Source organism: Poeciliopsis prolifica, unplaced genomic scaffold (assembly GCF_027474105.1).
Source record: "Poeciliopsis prolifica strain line A6 unplaced genomic scaffold, Auburn_PproV2 SCAFFOLD015, whole genome shotgun sequence".
Taxonomy (NCBI): Eukaryota; Metazoa; Chordata; class Actinopteri; order Cyprinodontiformes; family Poeciliidae; genus Poeciliopsis; species Poeciliopsis prolifica.
Genome location: NW_026562390.1, coordinates 10171250 through 10197131, shown reverse-complemented (window position 1 = coordinate 10197131; position 25882 = coordinate 10171250). Strand labels below are relative to the sequence as shown.

The window sequence follows — 25882 nt, the reverse complement described above, 5'->3', positions numbered from 1 at the left end:
AAAATATCTCATAGTTAAAAACTGATGCTCATTTAAACTATAAAGCCTTTTCCTTGTTGGAGGTGCTAGATTATCCTTGGAGAACGACCATCAGCCCATTGTCACAAAATGTCTGTAAATGGACTGTAGTGCATACAACAGGTCCAAGTCTGTTGGATATATAAGTGATATAATATAAACATCCATAACAGTGTTTGGTGAATGGATATAGGCATTTGAACTATTTAGGGTTTTTTTTTTCAATAGTAGGAATTTACTACTATTTATGGACTCGCTTTACTGATTCAAGCTTCACAACAGAGAAGCTCCCTTGGTGTTCAAATGACTGAACTAAGGTTATATAATTGTAGAGCAATAATTGGATCACAATTAATTAGCAAAATAAGGCACAGATGAAGATTGCTGTGAGCAAATGTAAAATGAGGTCTAATGCCAATTTCCTAAGTTTTAGTCAATTTGCTAAAACATGATCTCGCTGGAAAAATATTTACATTTAGATGGAAAGGAGGGAAATCAGTCACTAAACTAACAGACATCCATCCCATACAAATTACTCTAATTTATATCATTAACTGAAGGTGGCTATGCCTCTCTGCATGTGAGCTGCTGGGAAGCATTTACTTTTTCCACCTCGCTCAACAAACTATTCCTTCAAGCTCAGATCCAGTTTCTTTCTCAGTCATGCAACATTAACTGCACTTTAAAAATCAGTAGCTTGATGTGCATTCTCACAAATTAGGCCATTAAGGTCACCGATGTGCCAGAAACAACCCTTGCATTTTCATGCTTGTGTATCAATGCAGCATTATTGAACAAGTTTCCTGTTTTTTTGTTATTACAACCACATCCGCACATATTTTCTTTTTCATTTTAAAAAAAACCTCAAAGTGAATTTGCAACACCTCATTTACGGCCAAAAAATGCGGGATAAATGTGACCGACGCTAGATGAAGCTTAGTTTAGCTACCTTCATGTAAAAGTTTTTTGTTTTCTTTGAAACCTTAAAAATAGCCTGCAAAGGTTGGTGGAGTAGTCAGAAATTACACTCAAGTAAGACTAGCAATAAAATATTTTCACTTAAGTAGAAGTGCAAAGTTATTGTCCAATAAAATTAAGCAGAATTTATAATAAAAATTATAAGACTTCTTGAGTAGAAGCTGCACCTCTTTTAGCACCAGAAGTACTGAGCTTTTAATTTTCTTGGGAAGTGGAGGCCAGCGTACGTCATGGTGTTTCTTCACGCGTGGGGTTTGGAGCACATCAATCATGGGAGAAAAGAATGACTTAGAAGTTCCCAAGTTTGGAAATAATAATAAAAAGGAAATAATGATTGAAGAGCTGTAACATTTCATTTTCATTTTGATGAAAATGAAATGGAAATGGGGAGGTGAGTAAGGCGTTGGCAAAATTATAATAAATATAATTGAATTTAGAATGGCATTCCCATCAATGCATTAAGCGTGCATCCAATATATACCAATGGGAATATATTGCAGCAAATATAGAACCACAAGAACACAGAAAGAAACATGTTTCATTCACTAGTGTCCATGAGGCATAAAAACTGCAAACCATGAACTAATGACAGTTTAGCCCACAGGTAGGGGAAGACTGTGAAGGTTGTCGACGACCTTTACCAAGTTTGCAAACCTTTACCAAGGCTTACAAATAAAATTTGATAATGTGCACAATGAACAGGAGAGGAACAAAAGCTGTTAGCAAGTGCCAATCATTCAAAATAAGAAAGATGTTGTAGTGCCCAAAGAGCACAGCTTTTATTGCAGTGATCTGTTTTGACAAACTCTTGGAACCCAAAGTTCTGAATATTATTTTTTTTATTATTTTTTTTAATTGACAACAAATAAATAATATCGGACTCAACAGATAAATTCATGGCTTATACATCTGACAACAGTGCTTACACTAGGTCATTATGAACAACTAAATGCTGACAGCAAGTGGTGTGATAAAGCATCACTACTTTTTTTTTTTTTACTTTTTTTCATTGCAGGTGATACTTTGACACTACATTTCATGGATCATTTTTTTATGTTATATTTATATTAAAAATCAATCCAAGACCTATTCTGAAACAGTTAGTACATGTTTTTGAATACAATCATAAGATAATATCAATATTTACATCCTAAAATATATTTGTTGAGCAGTTGGGTATGAAACATTACAGTAATATCACTAGATATCCACGTAATATGCAAGTACATTTTTTTTTTGTTCTATGGAAAAAAACAAACTATACTTCAACATTTTTATTTTTATTCACTGAAGGATAAGAAAACAGATAATAGGACCAATTTATGACCAAAGGCATGTGAGAAATACTTATTGTGTTACAGCACAAAAAAGAAACTCTTCATTTTAAAGATTAGAGCAAAAAACATTAGGGCTTTACACACTCCAGTTCTCTGCTTTTTTTTTTTTTTTTTTTTTTTTTTTTTGATGAACTACACAGAAACATTTGACATCTGTAGACAAGAAAAAACAAAACGGTGTTTCATTTAAACTACAGGAGCAAACATTGGTGGTGAACATGGAGGAATCAAAGCTTGTCAAACAAGAACACCGGCAGAGTTTCCTATGGTTGTGATAAGCATAGACCGTAGGTGGGAAGAAATGTGTTCCTTTATCTTGACTTCAATTGGCTCTGTAAACTGGGCAAACATCCCCTCTCATTTTCACAGGGCCAGCTTGACCCTGGCTGCCCCACAAAGGCACACCTGACAGTGACAGATGAGGCTGTGTGTCGAGTTGGAGGGGATATGGAGGTAAGTGAGGTGGAGGGAGTCCCATCGTGGGACGGCTGCCATTCTCTGGAGAAACTCTGACTCACTCGCCTTAGCGTGTTGCCAGTCAGGCTGGCCGCTCTTTGCCCAGGGGCAGCCTCTGTGAGTACACACTTTCACACCTGGACAAACACCTCCAAAGGCCAGGAAAAGCAGCCCACCCTTAAATACCTCGCTTTCCCTCTCTCTCCTTCACTGGCTTACTTCTTCTATATTTGCCCCATTTAAGAACGCTCACTGCTGGACGTTACCTCTAGTTTGTTTTTCCTTAATTGTTAGTCCTTTTTCCTTCTGCCTTCAGCTGGAAGTATATTGTTTTTAATAAATAATAACGCCTATGCTTAATAGGCAATGAAAATGATTGTAAATTTGGTTCTCTTTTAGACACTCACACATTTTTTTTATAGAAAAACAAAAAAAAAAAAAAACAATTCTAGCTTCAAATGAGAAAAAGATAACATTTGAAAGCAGTATCCATCAACACATGATGATCATTGAAAGAAGTTATTTTATGATTGAGGGGCAAACTTGTTTATGTCTGATCAGTGCCTATCAGCAACAATCACAATCAATAGAACTGTGATGATGGAGATAAAAAATGACTCATAACATATAATGTGCTGGTTCATATCGAGACAATGTAAAAAATAACTTAAATGGAACTTAAATATAACTTAAAAAAGTATACCACTCTCAATAAATAGTTGCACTATTTACACCATTGCTATGAGATTCAAAATGTCACTAAAATACCAAAATTATAGAAGCAGCAAACATTACAGGCATGAGGTACAGCAAAGGGATTGTGTGATAACTACAGTAGAGAGGTGATGGCCTCTATTCTGATGCACAAATGTATACTTCCACCCATGACTGTCTGTGTCAGCTATGGCTTATGTGTAACTTCTCCAATCTTAAGTTTTTTTTTTTTTTTTCCAACGTGATATAGTGACATTCTGACGCCTTTTGTGGCAATTACAATCAGCTGTTTTGGTTGCTAGATATTGACATAATATGATATTATTACCACATAATTATGGCATAATTATGCAGAAGAGACCTCTGATTATGCTAGAATAAGTTTATACCTATTTACATAGTTTGAGACTGATTCATTTAAACAGTTGGAATGGCTTATCTATGACCTCGGTAGCAGATATTGAACCACAGCACTGCGTGTGGAGTGACTCCAGATGAGACACTTACCACTGGTAGGAATTATATGTGAGGCAGCAGAATCTAGAATACAAACAAAACATCTGAAATACATACAATTACCAGGATTATATAGTTTTCATATAAAGTTTATAAATGTAATCGTTGAAGATCCTGTAGCCTTCAGTGTCCTCACAAAGTTTCATATTTTGCAAAAGTTACAAAGTCTTTCAAGAGTCCTTTTTGTTGGGGGGGATTTCTTCCTTTTCATGTTCTCTTTTTTTTCCACTTTTCCTCTGAGACCTAAGATGTTATGCAAACACCAACGCAACACACAAGACATAGCATTTGCAGTCTAGTTAAATTTTAAACAGCCCATTATACATGTCTTGAAAAAGCATTGATGTTGGTCTAATTGTTTCAAATGATTTGTAAATGAATATATGCTTCAATCTGGGATTACCACTCTACTTCATTAATACCATCCAATGCAAATACCGTTTTGATGTCGCAGAGAAGCATAGCAATAGGTCATCTGCATAATGTAGGACAACAATCAAGTATAAACAAGAGTGGAAGAAAAGCAAAACGCAACACAATGAGTCAAATTGCTAAACACTATGCAGTTTCTTAGATCACCATTCTGTTGATAGCAGCTTCTGCAGAATTTTGAAAGATATACATTGTTTTTCTAACTAGAAAGTGCAGTAATTGAGGTCATTGGTGCGAACACTGATTAAATATAGCATGTTCCATGAAATGCAAAACAGTAAATCAAACCAATTGTTTAATAATTCTGTCATTCAATCATTTTTGGATGTTCTTTTTTTATATTATATGGAAAATAAAATCTGCACATGTTCTTTGCATGTTCTCATATTCTCTTAGGTCGCCACAAACATCGGCTCTGAAGTGGCAATGAAGGATTGTGTTTACAGGAATGATCTTCAATGCCGTAGCAGCCAAAAATGAGTCAGAGAGAGAAAATAGGTAAAGTGAAATAATTATCATGGCAATTGTCACTGTAATTGTTGCAAAATAGTTGATGCAAAGCTTAGACCAAGATGCCAAGCAGACAACACTCACATGTCGCATGAAACTGATCAGTTTGTACGTGTCAGGAAAGAGGAGTAACAAAATAGAACTCTATCATAGCAGCTATATTGTTTAACAAAGTTACTTTATGGGAACACACGACACAGAAAAAATGCTATTTAGAAGTGCACTTTGTACTGAAGAGGAAGCAGGATGAGCAAACAACTGAAACTAGACCCAGCAGGTTATCTGTGGCTGGAAATGCTGTGTTGACATATACATCCAAATGTCATTTTAATGTATAATTCTGCTAACTACCCAGTGAAAGGAGAGAGTCTGTGAAAGTTAATTCCATTCCCCGTGGAATGCTGGCTTGTTGGATGGGGGCGTTGGGTGGTATTAGGGCTAGGGTTACTGAGATATAGTCTAGCCAACCCTTCATCCCTGTACTTTTGTGTGAATGTGGTGTGCAGAACTGAGATCAAGAGAGCCACAGGCCTTTGATAAGCTTTAACTACATTCTGAACAGGACTGGGATGGATTTACTTCCAGCTTTTGTTTTCAGTTTCAGATGGTTCTTGAGGTAACAAAGGTTTTATCTATCTCCATAAGGGAGGAGTTCAGACTGAAACTAAAATCACCCCAAACCCTAAGTGAGGTCACCAACAACATTCTTTAAGTCATAATAATCAAGGTATAGAGTTATTTCCAGGGGCAGCTGCATAAGAAGAGGGGTGCCAAGTGAGGTTCTGGATTTTCTTCAGTTGTTAGTGCATTTCATATGTGATGCTGTCAACGGGTTATCTTCCTAAATACGAAATGACAAAGTTGTGTAAGAACATGCAGGAATGAATGAATGCTATTAGGAGAAGCTGTAAGCAGCAAGGAAGACAAAGCTGTCTAAGCCTACTATTTATTATGGATTCAAAGAAGCAAAAGCCACACTACATTTTCAAATGTGTTTTTTTTTTCCTATCAACAGCTATTAACCTAGACTGTTTTGTTCTGTAGCTGACTGTTTTGAGTTTTTGTGCATTGCAATTTGCCTTTTTTTGTGTCAGATCTGTGGCTTAAAACAATATGGCTGTCTTATATAATACCCATATCCACCGACATTCCATAAAAAAAGCATACATTACTAAGAAGGGCACAGAGGTAAGTAATATCTGACGAGTTTAAAAGCAGAAGTGATTAAAACAACCTCTGGAAGAAGGCAGGGGATTGCACCTTGAGGAGGTGCTGAGGATTCAAGGTGTATGAGGATTTCTTTAAATCTCTGGTCAACATTTTTATCTGCAAAACACAGAGCCAGCATTGACACAATCCCAAACTTGCATGTTTTGATAAACCTTTGGTTCAATCATGTGATTGTAGAGTGAGGTAACTAAAACCAATACTAAAGCCAGCACAAAACTCACCAAAACGCATGCTACCTAGACTTAGTTACACTTTTGTTTATTTTGGGTGAGTTATTGAAAACGTCTGTCAGGTTTTTTTAATACTACATATCTTTAAGGATGGTATTGCACAAGTTACTTTCCTTTTTGCAGAGAAACAATATTTTCAGTGGAGTCCCGTGAGTCTTGTCCTCTTTCTGTATCTTCCTTTCATATGAAGATGGAATCTGGTTGCATTTGCAGTACAGATGGAGAGGTATGCCTTCATTAGCAGCATGTGCAGGAAACTGTGGGCCAAGATGAGGATGATGAAGATTGGGTTGGCCATTCTGGGTGTGTTGTGGTAGGGGAAGGGTCCCAGAACAATGAATTAAGATCCCTGCTCAGCTTGGTCACCCTAGGGAATGGTTGCGCTCGTGTTTTCTGTTCTCCGCAGCGTTTGGATCCCGACAGGAGCAGTCGTTGCGAATGTCACAGGATATGGGGAATGGAATTACCTAAGTAAAAGAGAAAAAAAATATTTCATTTTTGTAATAGTGAAAAAACACATTAATCAAAAATTGCAAGGTGTATCGGGGATTGTTTGTGAAAAATGTGGCATGCACTTTTGCTCAACTGCCTTTCTACTTCTGAATACAAATTAATTCCAGTGCACCCAATCATATGGTGGTGTCAGCATTGTGGTGTAGAGCTGCTTTTCCTCTCCAGGAAAAGGGAGGCTGGACATAGAAGATGTGAACATGGATGGACTCTAATACACAGGGCTATCTACTATTAACCTTCTTCTTATTCTTTCAAATTATGCCTACTTAGTGTTGGTCTGTTGCAAAGAATCCTATTGGAAATATTGAAGCTGCAACACAGTCTCGAACAACAGCAAACATGTGCTGGCCAGAAGAAAACGTTCTTCTAAATGTGGCATGTGACATGTCGTGCAACAGGAAAACGACTTAACCCCAAAAAACTGCAGCTCCCGAGCTTGGAAGAAAGAAAGTTTTCAGTTTTGTTGCTATAGAGGCTCTCTTCAGTCACAGTCTTGTGAAATCACAGCACTTTATCTTTTCATGTACTTCCATTTTCTCTGATAGTTTTTCTGTCAACACAATCTCCTGCCAGTGAAAGCAGAGCAATGCGATCAGTGGTTGTTGCCCCTGGCTTTGACGTAGCTGGATAACGTTGGCAATGCGTCACCAGCACCAGCTGCTGCTGCCTTGTCTGCTCGCTCACCTCTCGAGGGGTTGGCTTCAGCTGTTTGGGTACACAAAATGTGTCCCCCTTCTCCAGGCCAAACAGGAAACACGTGTTGTCCAAGTCATGTAAGTAGGCAGCAGACCAAGGACATGTTTGTATTTGCGTCTTGGTGACTTATATTCCAAGCGGCTGGGAGCCTGCAGTCAGAATCACTTGATCTTATTAGGCTGTATTATTGCTCTTTTTTGGAATACAAGTCCCAACAAACGTTGCAAGTTTAACAAAACGCTATCCAGCTGAAGACGTTTTATAGTTCAATGCAGTATGTGTAAATTGTCTATATAGAAGGACCTTCAAGCAGTGACGTGCAGTCTTATAAATGTGTTTTACAAATATAGGATCATAGCAGGTAGTTTTGCGCATGCCAACTGCTATCCATTGTGGTTTCTGATATGGGCAATATGGGCAACCGACCAGGGTGGCATCTTATGGGTGGGTGTGTTGAGACCCTCCTAATTGTTTCTCTTCCCCACTCTCCCTTGACTTAACCAGAGCATCTGAATGTCAACGGTGATTACAACCCCTCCATGAAGTTGTAGAGAGAAGGTATTCTCATGTACTTCACATTAACACACATTTAGGAATCATTAGATGCAAACAAAGGTTGCTTTATGAGTTTAAACAGAAAAAAATGAAGCCCATTTTGTGAAACTTTAAATTCACATATCTAAGGAGGATATGCTTCTTATTTCACCATATTACTCTAAGTCATGATGATAGAGCATTTGTTACTTAAAGCAATGTCTTCATACGCCACTGAAATGATACTTGATAGTGTGAAATAGTTCAAAATGTCCACCACTGTTCCTAAAAAGGAGACTACAACCTGTCTGAAGATGAAACAAATGTCAAATATGGCGATAAACATGATACCACTAAAAAAAAAAAAACAGTTGAGCAATTTGTGTGAACAAGACAATATAGATGTCAGATCTATGGAATGAGATGGTGCTTGTCTCAGATGACTAGTGATGCAGACTCTCCTTTCAAATAGGGTATAAAATAACTTGTTTGTGTGGGGGAGGTGTCTGCAATGCAAGGGCCAGGTGGGCTGGACCCAGACTCCTTGGAGAAAATGAGGTCTACATGGGACGACTTTACAAGCTAAAGGCCGGACACACTTCAGAAACAGCTGTCAACTGCATGAGCACCGTTTCCTCTGAGGCATTTTGAAGCCAAGAACACAGAGTTCCTGATTCTCACCTGACTCTTTCAGAGTTTTATTACAACATCTTTGTTTTACACTTATACCTTGTTTCTTTTAAATTCTCTTCCTATCTTTGTTTTATTAGTCCCTTTCCTCGCAGCACTGCTTCCCACTACATAATCCAAACCTCTTGCGCAGTTTCTGCTTTTCCGAGGCCAGTTCTGCTTATGTTTCTATGCAGAAAATGATGGTGGGTGGCAGATTTGACTTGCTTTCCTTTGACCTTGACCTGTAGGGTGACTGGGCCAGGTGCCACATCTGGCCCTGACTTAGGCTTCTCTCAGGGTGGCTGGGAAACTGGGCTGACTAGTTTTGTAATACCGGGGGCAGAACTGATGTCCAGGGTCCCAGAGTTAGAGGAGAGCTGAGAGAAAGCCATCAGGTGAGAGCAAAGCAAGGACAACACTAGGTCATCTAAAGTTGCAAATCTTATCTATTTCAGCAACAGGTAAAACACGGAATTCCTCTCTTTTGTGTATAAATTATGTAGTAACCTATATAATACTGGATTCATTTTCAAATCACTATATTTATATGTGACTAGAAGAAAGTAGTGGTTGCAAGCAACTGAAATCAGCCAATTCCTTCACTAACATGGTCTATTTTTGATCAAAATGGATTATGGGTATATTTTTATATAGTCATAGTTCTCATTCCACATGCAATACACATAGAATGCATTTATAGAAAGCAGCTCATTTACTAATTTTCTATGAACCCCAGAAAGAGAAAATAATAAGTAAAAGGTTAAGAAAAGTTATTTCATGTGTAGTGAGTAAGAATCTGGACCTTTTCTGTGACATATTTGATTCTCGCTACATTAGACTTGTTTTCTCCTTAGCTGTAAAGTATCAATTGGGTGGGTCTTCGCAATCAGATCCACATTTGGTGAAAAGCTGACGACTTGGTACCACTAAAGTCCTGAAATGCAATTATGTGAGTCAACCTTGCTTAGCCCAACAAAAGTGATTGGACAAACAGGCTCCAAAAGAGGGCAATGGTTAAAGAATCCGGGGTTTATTATAGTAACAGTACTAAAATTCAAATCTTTTACATTGTTCTTCTGCACCTCCAAATATGGACTTGTTAAAATCCAGTGAAAACTAGAAGCCATGTGCTCACAGCAGCGGAGCAATGTGGATTTGGAAATGATATGTAGTGATTTTTAGCTCATAGTTATGTAGACATTTCATTTAAGACATGTTCAGACAGGAAATAAATTATCTTTGAATGCTGAGAAATAAACACTGGTGACACCAACAAGAACTGCTAAAAAACAAACAAAAAAACTATGTGTACCATGTATGTGCATTTATCGCTGTATAACAACTCCAAAAGTGTAGCCTTCTAAGTTTGATAACATATTAACACAGAGGTTTATGGCTAGATGTGGCCATCACAAACCGTCCTTTTAGAGACAGACAACCATGTCACACATAAGTAATGTACTGGACATAGTTGTGTCAAACTTAAGATTTGCAAGCAGTTTTAGGAACCTTGGTGTGATCTGAGCACCTCCACAAGACCTTAACTTTGACAGAAAAACATATACCCAGATTCACAAAAAATGTCTCAGAGAGGCCAAGTCTATTTGAGGAAAAAAAAAAAGTTTTCAAACTATATGGGGGGCTACAAAAAGGGTCTTGCAAAGGGAACCCTCAGAGAGGCATACTCCAGACTCCTGCTTCCTTCCCCCCGCCTCTCCAAATCTAAGCCAACAGCTTGCAACTATTAAGGGGAGATCCTGCGGTGACCTTACGTGCAGTCATTCCTTTCACCTTCAAAGATCCTGAAGTGGAACAATAGACAGAAAGTCATCCAGAACTACTTAATACACAAATCTTTACTACAAGAAAACAAAAATTAAGGCTTCTTTACTAGTCTGGGAAGCAACGTAAAATGTATGTGCAGAATTCCATTATGTACAGTCATGGTAAAAGAAGTACCCCTCACCTATAAGCTGTTTTTATACTTAGGTCCTAAAATTAGACAAAAGCTATTTTCCTAACAAATAATGTGCTAAACAAAGTCAGTATTTATATATATTGTTTTGAAACTTTATGGGGAAAACAAGCAAATGTGCTATAATTAGATCAAATTGAGAAATAAGCTTCTCACACTATTGTGTAAAAGACTTTTGATCCAAGGCCATTTAAAAACAATATTTGAGAAAAATAATTCTCTTACATCACCTTCCTGTGCATGTGAGACTGTATCACACTCAATTTGTTCACATAAATGAGACTGCCAAATATTTTTTTTGCTCATCTTGAAAAAATTGTGCTCCTCGACTCCTTAGCTCTTTCACATTATGTATGTAGAACATGAGCACCTCTGTTGCAGAATCAATGCAACTACAACTCAAATGTTACCCAATATAAACATTACTTAACACATGACCCCAGACAATTTCCTGAACTTCATTCAGGAAATAATTTGGCCCCTTGGTTTTATCCTTAAAGGACATACATGTCACTTGAAGGTGGCATACTGTGCCTTATTTTAGAAGAATAATGTATAAAAGGAGATGACATTAAAAAAAAAAAAAAAGTAACACACCCTGTCAAGACACAGCAGGACTGTGAATATCAACCAACGTTCTCCAGTATACATGTTTTTATGTCGTTGGTCTCAAGAATTATTGCCAATGGTAGTAGAAGTTTGTCCTGCAATCCGAAATATATTTAAGATAAAAACAGATAAGAGAAGGACAAAATAATAAAGATGAAATAAAACATTTGGTTTTTTGGGACAACAGGAGGCTGGAAATTGTACAGGACAGTGTGCTTGATGTAGTAGAAAGAAATGCTTATGAGCTTTTTATAAACGATCTCTATTTACCTCTGTAAATCTAATTTTCTTTTTTTAATTAATATGAATTAATATATCTTTTAAGTTTAACAGTGAAAAAACACTGAAACATGTCATCCTTGGTTTTTTGTACTGACAACATTAATATTCTTTGAAAATATTATGGTCTTAGCTTTACAAACCAAACCCGCAACCTCAAGCAGTTCAAGGTAGGTTAGTTAACATTTCAGCACTTAATGTAGGTCACTATCATTACAGAAGAATGCACACGGCGTCAATGTTTTCCCATATAGCATCACATCTAGAAGTGATGCTATATGTACAACAAGCTGATAAAGAAGGCAAACCTACAATCAGTCCAGCTCCACTATACCGACATTCCAATCAAAAGTAATTGTCACCATTTTGGTTAACAGTAAAGTAAATAAAATTACATCATTCTAACCCCAAACTAAACACAACAGTTTTTTTTCTTGTGTTTTTAGCAAAGTCATATTCTTGCATTTATTCCAAAGCTGCATATGTTTCTATGTACTGTCAAATTGTTAACCTCAAACACTGGATCCACCACAGAATCCATCATTGTTTAGAAAACATTGGATGCAATCTGAAAACAATTCTTGCGATAAATGGCAGTCTCAGGCCTTCTACACATGCAGCCAGATCTTTATAAAAAATCTCAGCCACATAAAATAAAAAAAAAAAACAATATTGTATACACATAATCGGTTTCAGAATCGTTTTCATCCACATGAACCCATGTGTGGGTTCATCCACAGTACACCCAGTGCATTTAGCACTTATGGAGGTCAATAAGATTCTTGAATACAACCATGGCTTTCTGTAAGGAAATAAACATGGTACCAAAATTTTCTTTGTGTGGACAGATATATAGTTTTAAATAATAAAACTATATAGTGATATTAAATAGAATTTTGTTTATTAAATTTGTTTATTTTCTCAGATAGCTGGACATGTATGAACCTGGCCTCAGAGGTACTATAATATAAGAGTGTTAAGGGTGTTTTTGTTTGCTTTTTAAAATACTTTAAAACTTTAAATTAACAGTTTTTAAATGTACTGCACCACGGTAGGTTAAAGATCTGCGGTTGTATCAACCTTCCAAATCTCTCAGGTATTAATAATAATAATAATAATAATAAATTTTATTTGTAACACACCTTATATTTCAAAGAAATCTCAAAGTGCTACAGAGAGGAATAAATTGTAAAGCTCACAATAAAACATACAATAATACATCTCACATCAAGTGGTACAAAAATAAAAATTATTCTAGTTCTGATTCTGCTCTGCATCCTCAGAACCAAAACCAAACATGGAGAAGCAGCATCCAGCTTCTATACACCACAAATCTGGGACAGTTGTTGAGTTTGGAGGGTTTATTATGTCAAGAACTTTGAACTGACTTGTTCCTGAAATGTGCTATAAACAAATAAAATTGACTGATTGTTTTTTGTAAAACAAAGTGTGTGAATGTTTGTAAGACAAGATTGTTTCCCTCTTGTGTGAAATGAATATTATAAAATGAGGGTGAATGAAATCTCTTGTCTCCATCACTGTGTCCATATTTTCCCTTTAACCTTAACGCCTATGCTGACAGAGAAATATAGATGTAACACGTTTTGGCAGAGGAACAGTAAAGATGCATGGAGGGAGTCACTGTTCTGCTGTCAACATAATGGGGGCATGACATTGACCAAGATTCCCACAGAGACACCAGACTACTGCACAGCAACCAGGGGTAAAGCTTATGTGTACCCCTTGTTTCTGAGTGAGATAGAGAGCGTGCAAATGACAGAGAGGCATTTAGTGATGAAAAGACTGGATGACATAGAGAATGGATGAGAATATGTGGATCATGAGAGAAGGGGGAAGACGTGACAAAGGTCGCCGGGCCGGGAATTGAACCTGCGACAGCCACGTCGAGGAGTAAGGCCTCCATATGTGGCTTGTGCTTAACTCCTGGGTTGTGCTAAACTCCCCAAACTTTAGAGATTCTCAGAGGTTCCAATTGCATGAATCGATTTAAAGTTTTTTTATTATTTCATAATTTTGGAGAATATACAAAATGTTTACTTTTTACAACAGTAAAATTATGAAATTAAGTATTGCCTGTAATGTCTTACACAGTTGTAGAGATTTTTTTGTTCTTTTACATATTATGTGATTCTATTTTCATCTTTCCACAAGCAGTTCAGTCGTAAGTCTTTGAAGTTGAGGTGTTTCGGCATCTTCATTTTATGTTCTCTCGTGATGGACAAAAGGAACGGGACCTGTTCTAAATAAAGTGTGTGTACTTCTCTGGTCTGTCATGATGAAGAGAGAGCTTAGACAAAAAAGCGAATGTTTTTAATGTTTATTTTACATTCTGATGCCGACTTATGGTTGCTAGATATGAGTTGTGATGAAAAGAATAAGACTCTGGACGTAAGCAAGGGAAATTAGCTTCATCTGTTGCATGGTAAAACCTTAAAGATCGAGTGAGAAGACTCATAACCCGATGAAATCCAGGAGTAGACTTTCTCCCTTTCCACATTGAAAGCTGTAAGCCAGGGTGGTTCAGGCATATGATCACAATTGCCCCTGGACAATTCCTTTGGACCCGCGCCCCGATGGTAGGAAACTTTGAAGAACATGAGCCCACTGGAGGGACTGAATATCCCTCCTGGCCTGAGAATGTCTTGGGATGCCCAGAAATAACTGTAGAGCATCGATTGCAAGAGGGATTTCTGGGCTTCAGTCCTAAATGTGTTACAACCACAACTAAATTTCAAATAAGCAGAAGATAATGAAATAATGGTTGGTAAAGACCCAAAAGGGTTGAGCAATACTAACACTAACAGTCTTAGTTTGACAAGGCCTCCCAATGACTGATGGAGGAGGAGAAGCTGCATGTACAACAGCTGAAGAGACACCAAGCAGACAGCGCAGATCAAGGGAGGGCCAACAGAATTAAGTGTTCTAGACATCGGAGTCCAAACTTGAAGTTGTTTCCTGTAAGTCCCTGCTGAATGGCAGGAAATAACTGCACTACAGCTTTACAGCTTTTTCTCATCTACTCTGCCTACCCCTATTCAGTTCATATGACAAAGGGCTCATGAGAAACTTATATTCTGATGCTGCTGTGAATCTGATTTGAATCCGAATGAGGTTATGTAATTAGTATAGACTATCACCAGCCCGCAACCAGTGGAGCAGCTGGATACCATAGTATACTGAATACCAGTGGTAGACAAACTTTTTTGGTCAAGGAGTGATATTGATCAAGTAGTCCTTTATCCAGAGAAAGGAAAACGGTTTCGTTTCTTGACAAATTCTTAATATAATCATATATATAAAATACAAATTATATATAAAGAAACATCTTGCTTTGTCACAGTAAAGATAATTACTTAAAGAATAAGAAACTATGCCTTTGTGCCATTTCCCAAGAACAAAACATTGAATTTGTTGTGTTATTGAAATTTTCTTTCATATCTACCTCATTTTCCATTATCACCACCTTGTTGGCAAAGAATTATCAAATGGACACCAACAAGGAAAAACAGACTGGCTCTAAATACAATTTGCCTTTAAATACAAATGTTCTGACACAAAGCAGGAGAAATAACTGCATTGACAAACATCTAGACCTTCAGTTTTAACTCTAATAAAACAAACAAACCTTCTGTTTCAAAACAAGTCCTTAGAAACAGTTAGGCAACTTGGAATAAAGTCATTGATTGTGGTTTGAACAACAATGCTGAGTTCCGACGAAGCAGGAAATACTGTGAGTTTTTGTCACCCAATAAGTTCATGAATCATCAGCTAAGAAAAGAGAATTTTTCAGTAATAAGTTACAGATTTATTTGACATGTAGTCCCTTTGTTTTTGTTTTGTTTGCTTGTAGAAGTTTTATTCAATTCCATCCTGTTGTCTGCCACACATGTGTTCTGTTTGGAGAAAATTAAAATCAGGTGTAATACCCAGTTTTGGTCACACTGACTTGCTCACACAAGGTTGTTGAGGATAAACATTTCCTGTCGGTGATGAATCTTTTTAAATGATTAACTCAAAGTAAACTGATAAATAAAAAAGCAAAACTGATTAAATATGTGCATCAGAAAAAGATTTTCAGATGTAGTACAGCTCTAAAACAAACCCCGTTTCTATTTCCCATTGAACTACACATATTTTGAAAATAAATCTCAATTTAGCAACCGATTAAGAAGAAAAGCAAATTATAGCTAACATTTGGCTTTTTTGCTGTCCGGATACCAGTGACTCTTATCTGACCAATTCCTTGGTGTTTCCTTTTTGTTCCTCACCCATAATAAGCTTTACTTGACGCTTACTTCTGGCAGCTGATAAACCAAGTCATGATTGATCACTTCAGAGCAATTTGTTGAATCTATCTCTACCATTTCAAGGGGAGCCAAAAGTGGAAAACACCAGTCAACTGTTGTTTTCACGGATGCCTACATTATTCCACCATGTAGAATCTGGTCAAGTGATTAGTGTTTTCTGTTGATAATGTTGCTGATGTCTATTTGCACATAAAATGTATCAGTATAGAGTTTCATTTCTAATTTTCACATCTCGGTGCCAAGTGGTAGCTTTTAGCAGATTGGTGAGGAAAAAAACATGCCCCTTAGTTCCAAAAACTTTGGACATCCCTCCTGTACATTTCCTCACAAAATCTAAAATAGTTTGGTAGTTTTTAATCTACTGGAATTCTTCTTTTTTTTAAAAGGTGTAGCCACTGTTTTAAAAACATGGTTTTAAAACAACATGAATAGACTGTATCATATTCTCAGAATGTAGCTTAAACTATGTTTCCACATTTTGTCACGGTGATTTTAATTTCTTTCATCTATCCAACGTCTTGTTCCCAGCTTACAAGTTTAATAGAAATCTTGATACTGATGAAAAAGTCCCCACAATAAAAAAACAACAGATAAGTCCGCTGTTGAAAATGACAGTGACATAAAAACTGAGTGAAGCATCTGGTTTGATCAAGCACTTCCAGATCCTGTTGGAGTAAAAATATTTCAACTTCAGAAGATGGGTTTTCAACTTAATGGCGCTTTTTCGAACTACCTATTTGTGTGAATGTATGTTCATTCTTTTACATGAAGATCATCAATTAAAGTGCAGATCTAACATGGCTGACAGTCTCCTGCTGGCCTGCTTAGGGCTTGCAGTCAACTCCTACTGGCCTGACAACGAGAAACAAGCTGCCTTCTTCCTGGAAGAAACTTTTTTTTTCTCAGTTTAACGTTTCTGCAAACTGATGTGTATTTGCACATAAAACGTATCAGTATAAAGTTTCATTTCTAATTTTCACATCTCGGTGCCAAGTAGTCACTTTTAGCAGATTGGTGAGAAAAAAAAGACCCATACCCCTTAGTTCCAAAAACTTTGGACCTCCCTCCTGTAATGTAATGGCATATTAATCACATACATTTTAAAACAACAGTTTGAACCTGCATTTGTCTAAGTATACAAAAGAAAAATGCTTTTCTCTGCATTGTAAAGTCACAATGTTTTCACATTCTTTTTGTGCAAACTTCTTACTAACTTACTATTTCTTTCATCACATAAGAAATAAAAGAAACATCAAGACTGAGGGATACTTATACAGGACACTGTGAAGAAATTATTGCAGTATTTGTTTTTATCTAGATAATGTGGGCTAAGCAGGGCATTTAGTTCATCTAGTGTGATCTTGAGGAGTTCAAGGCCACATGTGATATGTACTGTAGGATTTTAAGGTTTGCCCAGGCCATGTCTGCAAAGCCAAAGAAAATATTTAATGAAAAGTCTCATTTTGACAGAATATCACTGTACTGACATACTGCATTACTATTTTCCCTCCCTCCTCCTCTGGTCCACTCATTGAAAAGTTACAGAAATTTTAAGTTGCAATTGTGGAATATCAACATCCCTTTGCTCCAAATTATGTTGGACACTCAAAATATTTTCCCTTTTAGCAAATCATCGTCTACTTCAATAACGGTCAGTTTTGGCTGTTCTCATTGACCAAAAATTACTCGGTGTAATATTTATTGTATTTTAAGTCTAAGTAAAGGATGAAAACTTTTGTTCTTACAATAAGATTAGACCTGGTTTTGGCTATTTTTGGGAAGTGTATCAAACTGTTAAAATCCTCAAAGGTTTTTCATTTTCAAAAACAACACATTTGTTATTATACATACCAACACAAGATGTTGAGAACATGTTTTTCTTTGAAGTAGGATCCAATATACCAACTCCTAACTCATGACACAAGCCATGGCCAGCTTTCCTTTCCTTTCAAGAGCTCCATCTCTTATTGCCTGAATCTTGTATTGAATTCTATGAGATCTCACAGAAAAGAAAAATAGTTCTGGAAGTTTTGCTGACGTCATTGCTTAAGTCTGGTCTCACAAGATGTGAAGATTAGATATTGTCAATCAACAGCAGCAGAACTCATACAAAAGTGAGGCTATTTCCCATGCAGTTACAAACAAAATTCTAGCGTCACCAATGTGACAAATTATGCCAAACATTTGATTTATACATTTAAGAAATAAAATATTCAAACAAATGATGGACCTCTTGGTATTTTTCTGTTCAGCACTGTGAACAAGTAGCCTATCTATGGTTTGTCCTTCACTTGGTAAAGGATAAAACATGAACTTTTACATGTTTTACCTACCTACCTACCTACCTACCTACCTACCTACCTACCTACCTACCTACCTACCTACCTACCTACCTACCTACCTACCTACCTACCTACCTACCTACCTACCTACCTACCTACCTACCTACCTACCTACCTACCTACCTACCTACCTACCTACCTACCTACCTACCTACCTACCTACCTACCTACCTACCTACCTACCTACCTACCTACCTACCTACCTACCTACCTACCGTCATGTTGCATTCTGTTGTTCCTTTACCTTTAAACAACTGCAACATGGTAATCTCTTTCACATTCTAAACCAATCAAAAAATGGAAAGACAAATATTAAACTAATACTGACTGAGGCTACAACGTAACATGAGAATTTCATTTATTGAGACTTTTATAAATACAGATGAGACCAGAAGATTACACACACCAAATAAGACACACAGAAACAATTTCTCTCACTGTTTGATGTTGAATAAAACCTCAATCAGTGAAGTTTGATTTTACTTTAAGCTTTAGGTCAGAATTACCCAACTTATTTGTATATGGAAATTGCCTCAATTATGAGAGTAAGAATATGTAAGAGTTGTTTTTATTTATTGAAAATAAAACATTTACATGTATTTCTTTACTATTTTGTAGAAGTCTTTGGACTTTTCGGCCTAGCTCCTTCCTGAGGAGAGTGATGCTTAGACATTTGCATCATGTTTATATTTGCCTATAGCTGCTTACACAGATGAAAGCGACACACAACAGAATTTGGAAATTGTTCCCAAGATCAAACCAGGCTTGTGCAGTTTAACAATTCTCTTCCTGATAAATTTCATTTTATTTGATTTGATGTTTATAAAGGCTGTCTCACTGAGATCAAAGATCTCATTTACAAGAGATCTGTTTTAATACGACAAACAAAAAGAAATTTACAAGCACATATCTTGGCTTTTTTCTTTTAACTTTTCCTTTGTGTCAAACAAGACAATTAAGTCAAATATGAAGTATACTTAACAGAAGTTTCCAAAGCTCTGACACTGTCACCTTGCTTTCCCTCATTGTTAGATAATTTTCATAATTCTACCTGGCCTAAAAAAAAGAGATGTTTGGTCTCATTTAACTTCAATAGCAAAAGTTGTATAATGTCTTTTCATGTGGCATATGTGAACTTCTGGTTTCAATTGTATGTAAAAATGAGGCGACAAGAAATATATTTCAACTGCCAAAGACACAAATAAATGGATAAAGGAAGCAAAGAGCATATACCACTTCCACATGTTTTAGGAGTGGGAGGAGTGGCCGTGTAATTAAATCCACTTGATTAACGGATAGTTGGTAGGTGTGACCATCTCTATAAAAGCAAGAGTTATGGCAGCTTGCAGAGCTAAGAGCATAGAAATATGGAACAAAACAGAGTAGAAAAAAAACCCATCTGCTATAGTGTTTGAGACGCAATGTTTGCTCTTCATTAGAGAGGAAAAGATTGTGAGGCAATTTTCTTTCATTCTACGGCACTTTTGGTGGAAAATGGAAAAATATTAAAGACAGTTACCCAATGGTGGACAAGGTTAAACAATGAAAGGCTCAAAGAAATTGCAAAACACCCCAGGGACAATGAAGGAATCTGTTACCATTTCAAATGACAAAGCTCAGAGTACGAGAAAAAATATTTAATCTTAGTACGACTTGTTTGAAAGAATCACCAGAGAAAAAACATCTCTAAAAGCAATATGATGGTGCATTTTTTTTTTTTTTTCCCAGACGCAAGACTTCTGTAATAATGTCCTTTTGACACATGAAACTATAGTAGAGATGTTTGAGAAGCAGAAACATCACATACCAAACACTGAGGATAGAGGAGAAGAGTAATGTTATGGACTGGTATTCCAGCCACCAGATCTGGGCATCTTAAAGTAATTTTTATAATAAATACCTTCATATTTTATATTCGCAAAAGTCAAAGGCTGTTTGTCTAATGCTGAATTTATATCAAGCACATTTTGCACATGAAAAAGGCATTCAATGTCTGAAGTTGAATGCTTGTACACGTAAAAGTCTGGCGGTTGATATCTAGTGTCATAATTGCTTTTGACGTGTGTGAGAGCAAAGTGTGGAAAAATGCACTTTGGAAGGAGCCTCTTGACTTTTGCCTTTTTTTCCCCTCTGACAGTCTTTTTGTAAAATGGCAGATGAAACTGAGAGTGGTTTGACTTTATTTAAAAGAGAATGTTACCATCATCAGGAGCCTCTGCGCTGTGTTTGAATTCACCAGATAATTCAGAGGTGTTCTGAGTTTGGTTAATTTCACTAAACCGTTCTTACTCCGAACCATGTGACGTGCTGAGTACGGCTGCTTTCAATGCTATTTTCGTCTCCCTTGAGCCTAGATGATGACCTGCTGACCTGCACTGGTGCTTGCGTCTCCTGCTAGGACACCAACTACAGGAACTTACGTCACATAGCAAAGTCTCCAGTAGATGCTTTGTGTCCAACTGCAAAAGTTTAGATTTTCCAACTCTAGCATCTGTCGTGTTGGATGTACTGAACTTGCTGTACATGCATCGAATGCTCAAAGACCAGAAGTGCAAAGCATGTTAAAACGTGCAGTGCTAATTGCAAGAAACACCCCACAAATCTTCCCTGCCCTGAGATCTGTGTCCACCATAGACTTTGCATGTAAACAAGACACCCCTGACACATAAATTGCATTTGGTCTAAGCACAGCATAACAGATAATGCTTGGCTAAAATACACACATATAAGTGCATAGGGATTTATGAAACAACTGCTATAGATTACAGCAGTAATCTATTACTGCTGTAGATTTATATTCACAATCTAGATTACAGGAGTAATCTATTACTGCTGTAGCTATAGATTACAGGAGTAATCTATAGCAGAATAGCTGAAAATTAATCAATGGGCTACAACTTCCCAGTAAAATACCAGTCGTCAACCTGACTTAAATTCTTAGATAATGCCTCTGTAAGTTGTGCATAAAGTAAAATGCCCACACACCTTGGTAAGTTGAACCAATGATAGATAGAAAAGTTTACCAAAGTCATTGTAGATCAAAGTGAGAGACCGACAGTCATACTGGAGATTTCTGTGATCACTGTGTCTAATGTGGTTCTATAAGATACTGACTAATAGTATTCAGTTTTTGTTCTGTGACCATTTTCACAGTAAAGAAAACTTTTTCTCCCCATCAACACTTTTTTTTCTCCAAAAGATAAATTGAATAAATTTCTCCACTGAAAAACCTGCATAGACAGAGAAAAATTACATAGCAAAAAAAAAATAAAATCCATATTATTCTACCAGCCTTGGAAGAATAGTGCAGCCTAGTTCATCGAAACTTTACAGAAACAGGGCTGGTTAGATATGCAACTGTTGTGGCAAACAAGCACAAATAAACCCGTCTAAACACACATCTTGCCAGCAGCTTTCTGAAATTAATCAAATGGATTTTCAGAGTTATGTCAGGACAAGGGAAGAGTTGTAACTGATTAAATAAACACAGAGCAGACTAAGAATTGACAGATAACTTTGAAATGTGACGTTAGGAGATGGCTGTAAGCTGTCATTGATATACTGTAACCTTCCTTCACTTATGAACACAGGCAGACAAAAACAACTACTAAACAGAACAAGTCAGAAAAAAATGACTTATCAAATCATCCACTTTTTAATCCATCTAATCCTGTTCGTGATGGTAAGAGCATGAACCCTATCCGAGAGGTCATCTTAGATTGAAAGTTACCAATCAGCCAGGTATGTATGTATGTCTTTGGATTTGGGTATTACAAAATCTCTACTAAAGGACAAGAGTACACTTTAGGACAAAAGAATAATAACTTGTAATAGATCAATTTATCAGACAGTCTAAATTCAGCATAATTTGTTTTTCTATATTTATTTTAAATATGAGCATGCCACTTACCTTCTTAGTCTTGACAGTGGACTGGCAGCAGTCTCCTCCATCATAGTTGCAGAACGCCCTGTTGTTGACTGGATCGCAGTAGTTGTCTCCCATGAATGGCTATTGAAGAAAGAGAAGAGTGCAGAAAGAGTGAAACGATAGAGCAAAAACCAGAAACCTCTCATTACCTTGTTTGAGGCCTAAAGCTTTGTTCTGTTTGGCTCTTGAGCATTTCGAGGACTTTAGAAGTATCTGAATGAATTTGCTGATTAATTCAATACATTAAATTTTCCCCATTCTTCAATGTCACTATTTCAGCCCTTAGTCAGCTAGACCCGTAAATCAAATCGAGACACCATAAACCATAATCAGCACAAAACGCGACAGTAAGGTGATTTATTGGGTTGGCTGTGCCCTCAATGCTTGGGTTACCCATCAGGTTTATCCAGTTGGACTCAGCTCAACAGATTACTTAATAGCTTCCTGAAACAAAGCTAAATACAAAGATTTTTAAAGAAACACATAATGTTGTGTTTGGAAATTACTGAAAAGGGCTGTTGTAGGACTAATTATATTTTCTATTGCTGACTGCAGTTACAAATCCATTTCATTTCTCAGATACTAGTTCCTATTTAGTGTAGGAGTAGGGTGGAATTATCTAAATTGTTCCACTTAATGAGCAGTTGCACAAGAAGCCGGTCTTCACCTATGCTTTCTATGTTTTACTGTGCAGTGTCCAATTCATTTTCTGTCTACAACAATTTAGCCAAGTAGAGCTCATAAAACTTTATGTTCTACGTTTAATGTTTCACAGTCCACCAGAGGTTAAAGAATAGAAATATATCAAAGGAATATATTGCTCAGGTCTTCCACCAACCTCACATCCTTTGATGCAATGGAGCAATTCTGGAGGAGGATACCATTTCAGTCCCATCGTGCAGACTATACTCTGAAAGACAAAACAACATGTGTTTATTCAGTTAATTAAGAAGTATTGCTGCTTTCAGTGATTCCGAAACTCTTCACAGGCACACCTCCAAAATGAACATGAAGTTCCAATAAGATGCCTGTAAGCCTGAGTCTGGGATGTGAGTTTAAGACAGAAAAAAGCATGTTGATTACTGCATAAGTAGGATAGTGTAGTTTGTAATTGAAAGTGCCATCCACTGCAAAGTCCTGGCTGATCTCAGGTGGTCCAAATCCCAAACCTACCATGTTCCAATATCTCCAAAAGTTGACACGCTTTTCTTTTGTTGCTGCAAACTAAGGTATTTTCTATTTCAGTACAGTCAGCAAATCAATGTAAAATATAGATCTCAGCCCGAAGGTAGCGAAAAAGAACGACAACAGAGTCTGAGGACAACAGAGCTGTGTGAGTAATAGATTCTATATATATATAAACACCATGCAGCTCTCTCAGTTTTCTTGTCACTGTCACCCTATAAGATGATGTCATCCAGAAACTCATATTCTTCGTTCCTTTATCTGCTCTTTTTTTTCCTCTCTCCTTCCATCTCTCACAAACTTTCCCTCTTTTTCTCTCTCCCTCTCTTTCTCAGTCAGGCCGTAAATCATAATAATCCATGACTGTGGCCTGGTCTCACCCCTAGCTACGTATGGGATCCTCACCCTCGAAAGCATCCCCGGGGTGCTCATAGCACATAAAAATAGATCTCTATCTCAGCGCCACCACAGACGAGGTCATGTCATATGGAAAATGACTAATTCTACAGCCGGCTCGACAGAGTAATTTTGCTGATAAGGATTGGGGTGTGGAAGAGGAGGTGTAATCAAAGAGAGTAAAAGAAAGGAGCAGGAGGAAATGAGCTAAAGAAGTATGAGTCTAAGCAGGTCACTAACAACAAAAATAAAAGTTAATGAATTATCATTACTTATTAAGATGGACAACATAAATTCCCATCTCACCAAACTATAACTCTAAGATACCATTGTTTATTTTCTTATTTTTGTAAGTGTTGAAACAACAGAGGAAGACATACTATTTCCACAGTTGGACTAGGAATGCTTCGGAATGTTTTTTTATTTTCCAAAATACTGTATATTCGGTTTATAATTTCATGGTTCCTATTTGTCCTTGTTTGAACCAATTAAACCCTTATCTTATATGAGAGGATTGTTATACATTTCAAAACGTTTATCAATTGAATTAGATCTTGTGCTCATTCTGTGAATTTAAATCTGACAATAAGATAACCTGTTGAATATCAGGGAAAAAGGTTATAGGAGAGATATCAGAAATTCATATGAAAAATAATTTATTGACAAGCAAGTGTAAATTTTTATGGATTGCTTATCTCTGACCAGTGATTAGATGGTCAAATCTCCCCCCTCCCCCAATGCTGAAAGGACAAGCGGGTATGGACGATGGACGGTTGTTTCTACATTGTATATAGTCAAATTATTTTATATGTAAAATTTTTAATTCATATTTTATATATTACTACAATTTAAAGTAAAGATTTTATGGCAAAATATTATTTTTTTCAAAAAAAATTTTGGTTTTCTTTTTTGTTGATTAAATGTTTTCCTACAAAAGTTTTAAAAATAACCAAAAGCAGCCTTTTTGAAAGTCATGTTTGACAACGCTAAGGCAACTCTAACAGAGCCCAAATAACTTCTTGTGGCACATTTTGGGTAATGAAATCTTAGTGGTTTCAAGTTCAGCTCTCCAAGCCCATTTTTGATTTGAGGCACTCCGGAGCCAGCAAGTTTCCATACCTTCTGTCATGAATATAACAAATTGTTTTAGGGGTTGCCATGCTTCAAAGACAAATATTTTTGTGGTGATGTGTCTGGCAAGCTGGCATATTGCATTGTAGGTAATCCAGCAGGGATGTAGGCACTGGATGAGAAATTCCTGATGGGAGAGTTGTGGATCACAGAACTTTGCGAAGTGCATTTGTCAGACATATTAAGAAGACACAAATACACATAGTTATAACCGTACCTTGACTTTTTGCGGGTTCCACCAGTGCTCTCGAAGTAGGAAATTTGCTGTCATGTTGCTAGGGAGAATCACCACTTCACTGTTACCCTCTCTGCATGAGAGCTCACACTCTTCACCTGTGCATGTTTAAACAGAGGCATAAATTGCATAAAAGAATGTACAAGTCAGATCTATCAAAAAGATCTATATTAATTTTGGGAATATCTTCACATCAAAATGTTGCATTCTCTGATTTTCCACATTCACACAAAGGCCAACTGTAAACACTGCAACAATTCAAAATACAATTTTCTTGTTCCATACCTATGCCATGTCCACGTTTGCAAGAGTACTGGAGGCTGTAATGCAGGTTTTGTGGTAACGAGCACTGGCCTCTGCTGTTCGGGCATAGGCGGAATGATCCTGTCCAGTTTCCATCCTTTCTGCACCGGATCATGTTGGAGGCTGTGCCCTGAACAAATAAAAAAAAAAACACACATAATGGCAGACTAACAATTATACTTGCAATCGAACTAGTACACAAACACTGCAGAGACAAGGACATTCAGATGGCATTGCATTGCATATGGAGAAATGCAATACAATTTTCATCAGGCATCCAACCAACAATGCTTGGGAGGCAGAACAGATTAAAAGGTGTATACATTTCAGAAGTC

General features: G+C 36.9%; 1 protein-coding gene across 1 annotated transcript in view; it reads right to left on the bottom strand.

The window, feature by feature from the left end:
* Positions 1 to 1817: 1817 nt before the first annotated feature.
* Positions 1818 to 25882, bottom strand: part of pappaa (pregnancy-associated plasma protein A, pappalysin 1a) — a 96832-nt gene continuing 72767 nt past the window's right edge. Inside the window, exons 18-22 of the mRNA XM_055040409.1 lie at positions 25530 to 25677; positions 25227 to 25342; positions 23136 to 23207; positions 22280 to 22378; positions 1818 to 6888 (exon numbers count right to left, since the gene is read on the bottom strand). Of these exons, the coding sequence (XP_054896384.1) occupies positions 6784 to 6888; positions 22280 to 22378; positions 23136 to 23207; positions 25227 to 25342; positions 25530 to 25677 (540 nt within the window). The 3' untranslated portion in view covers positions 1818 to 6783. The remainder of the gene's footprint in view (positions 6889 to 22279; positions 22379 to 23135; positions 23208 to 25226; positions 25343 to 25529; positions 25678 to 25882) is intronic.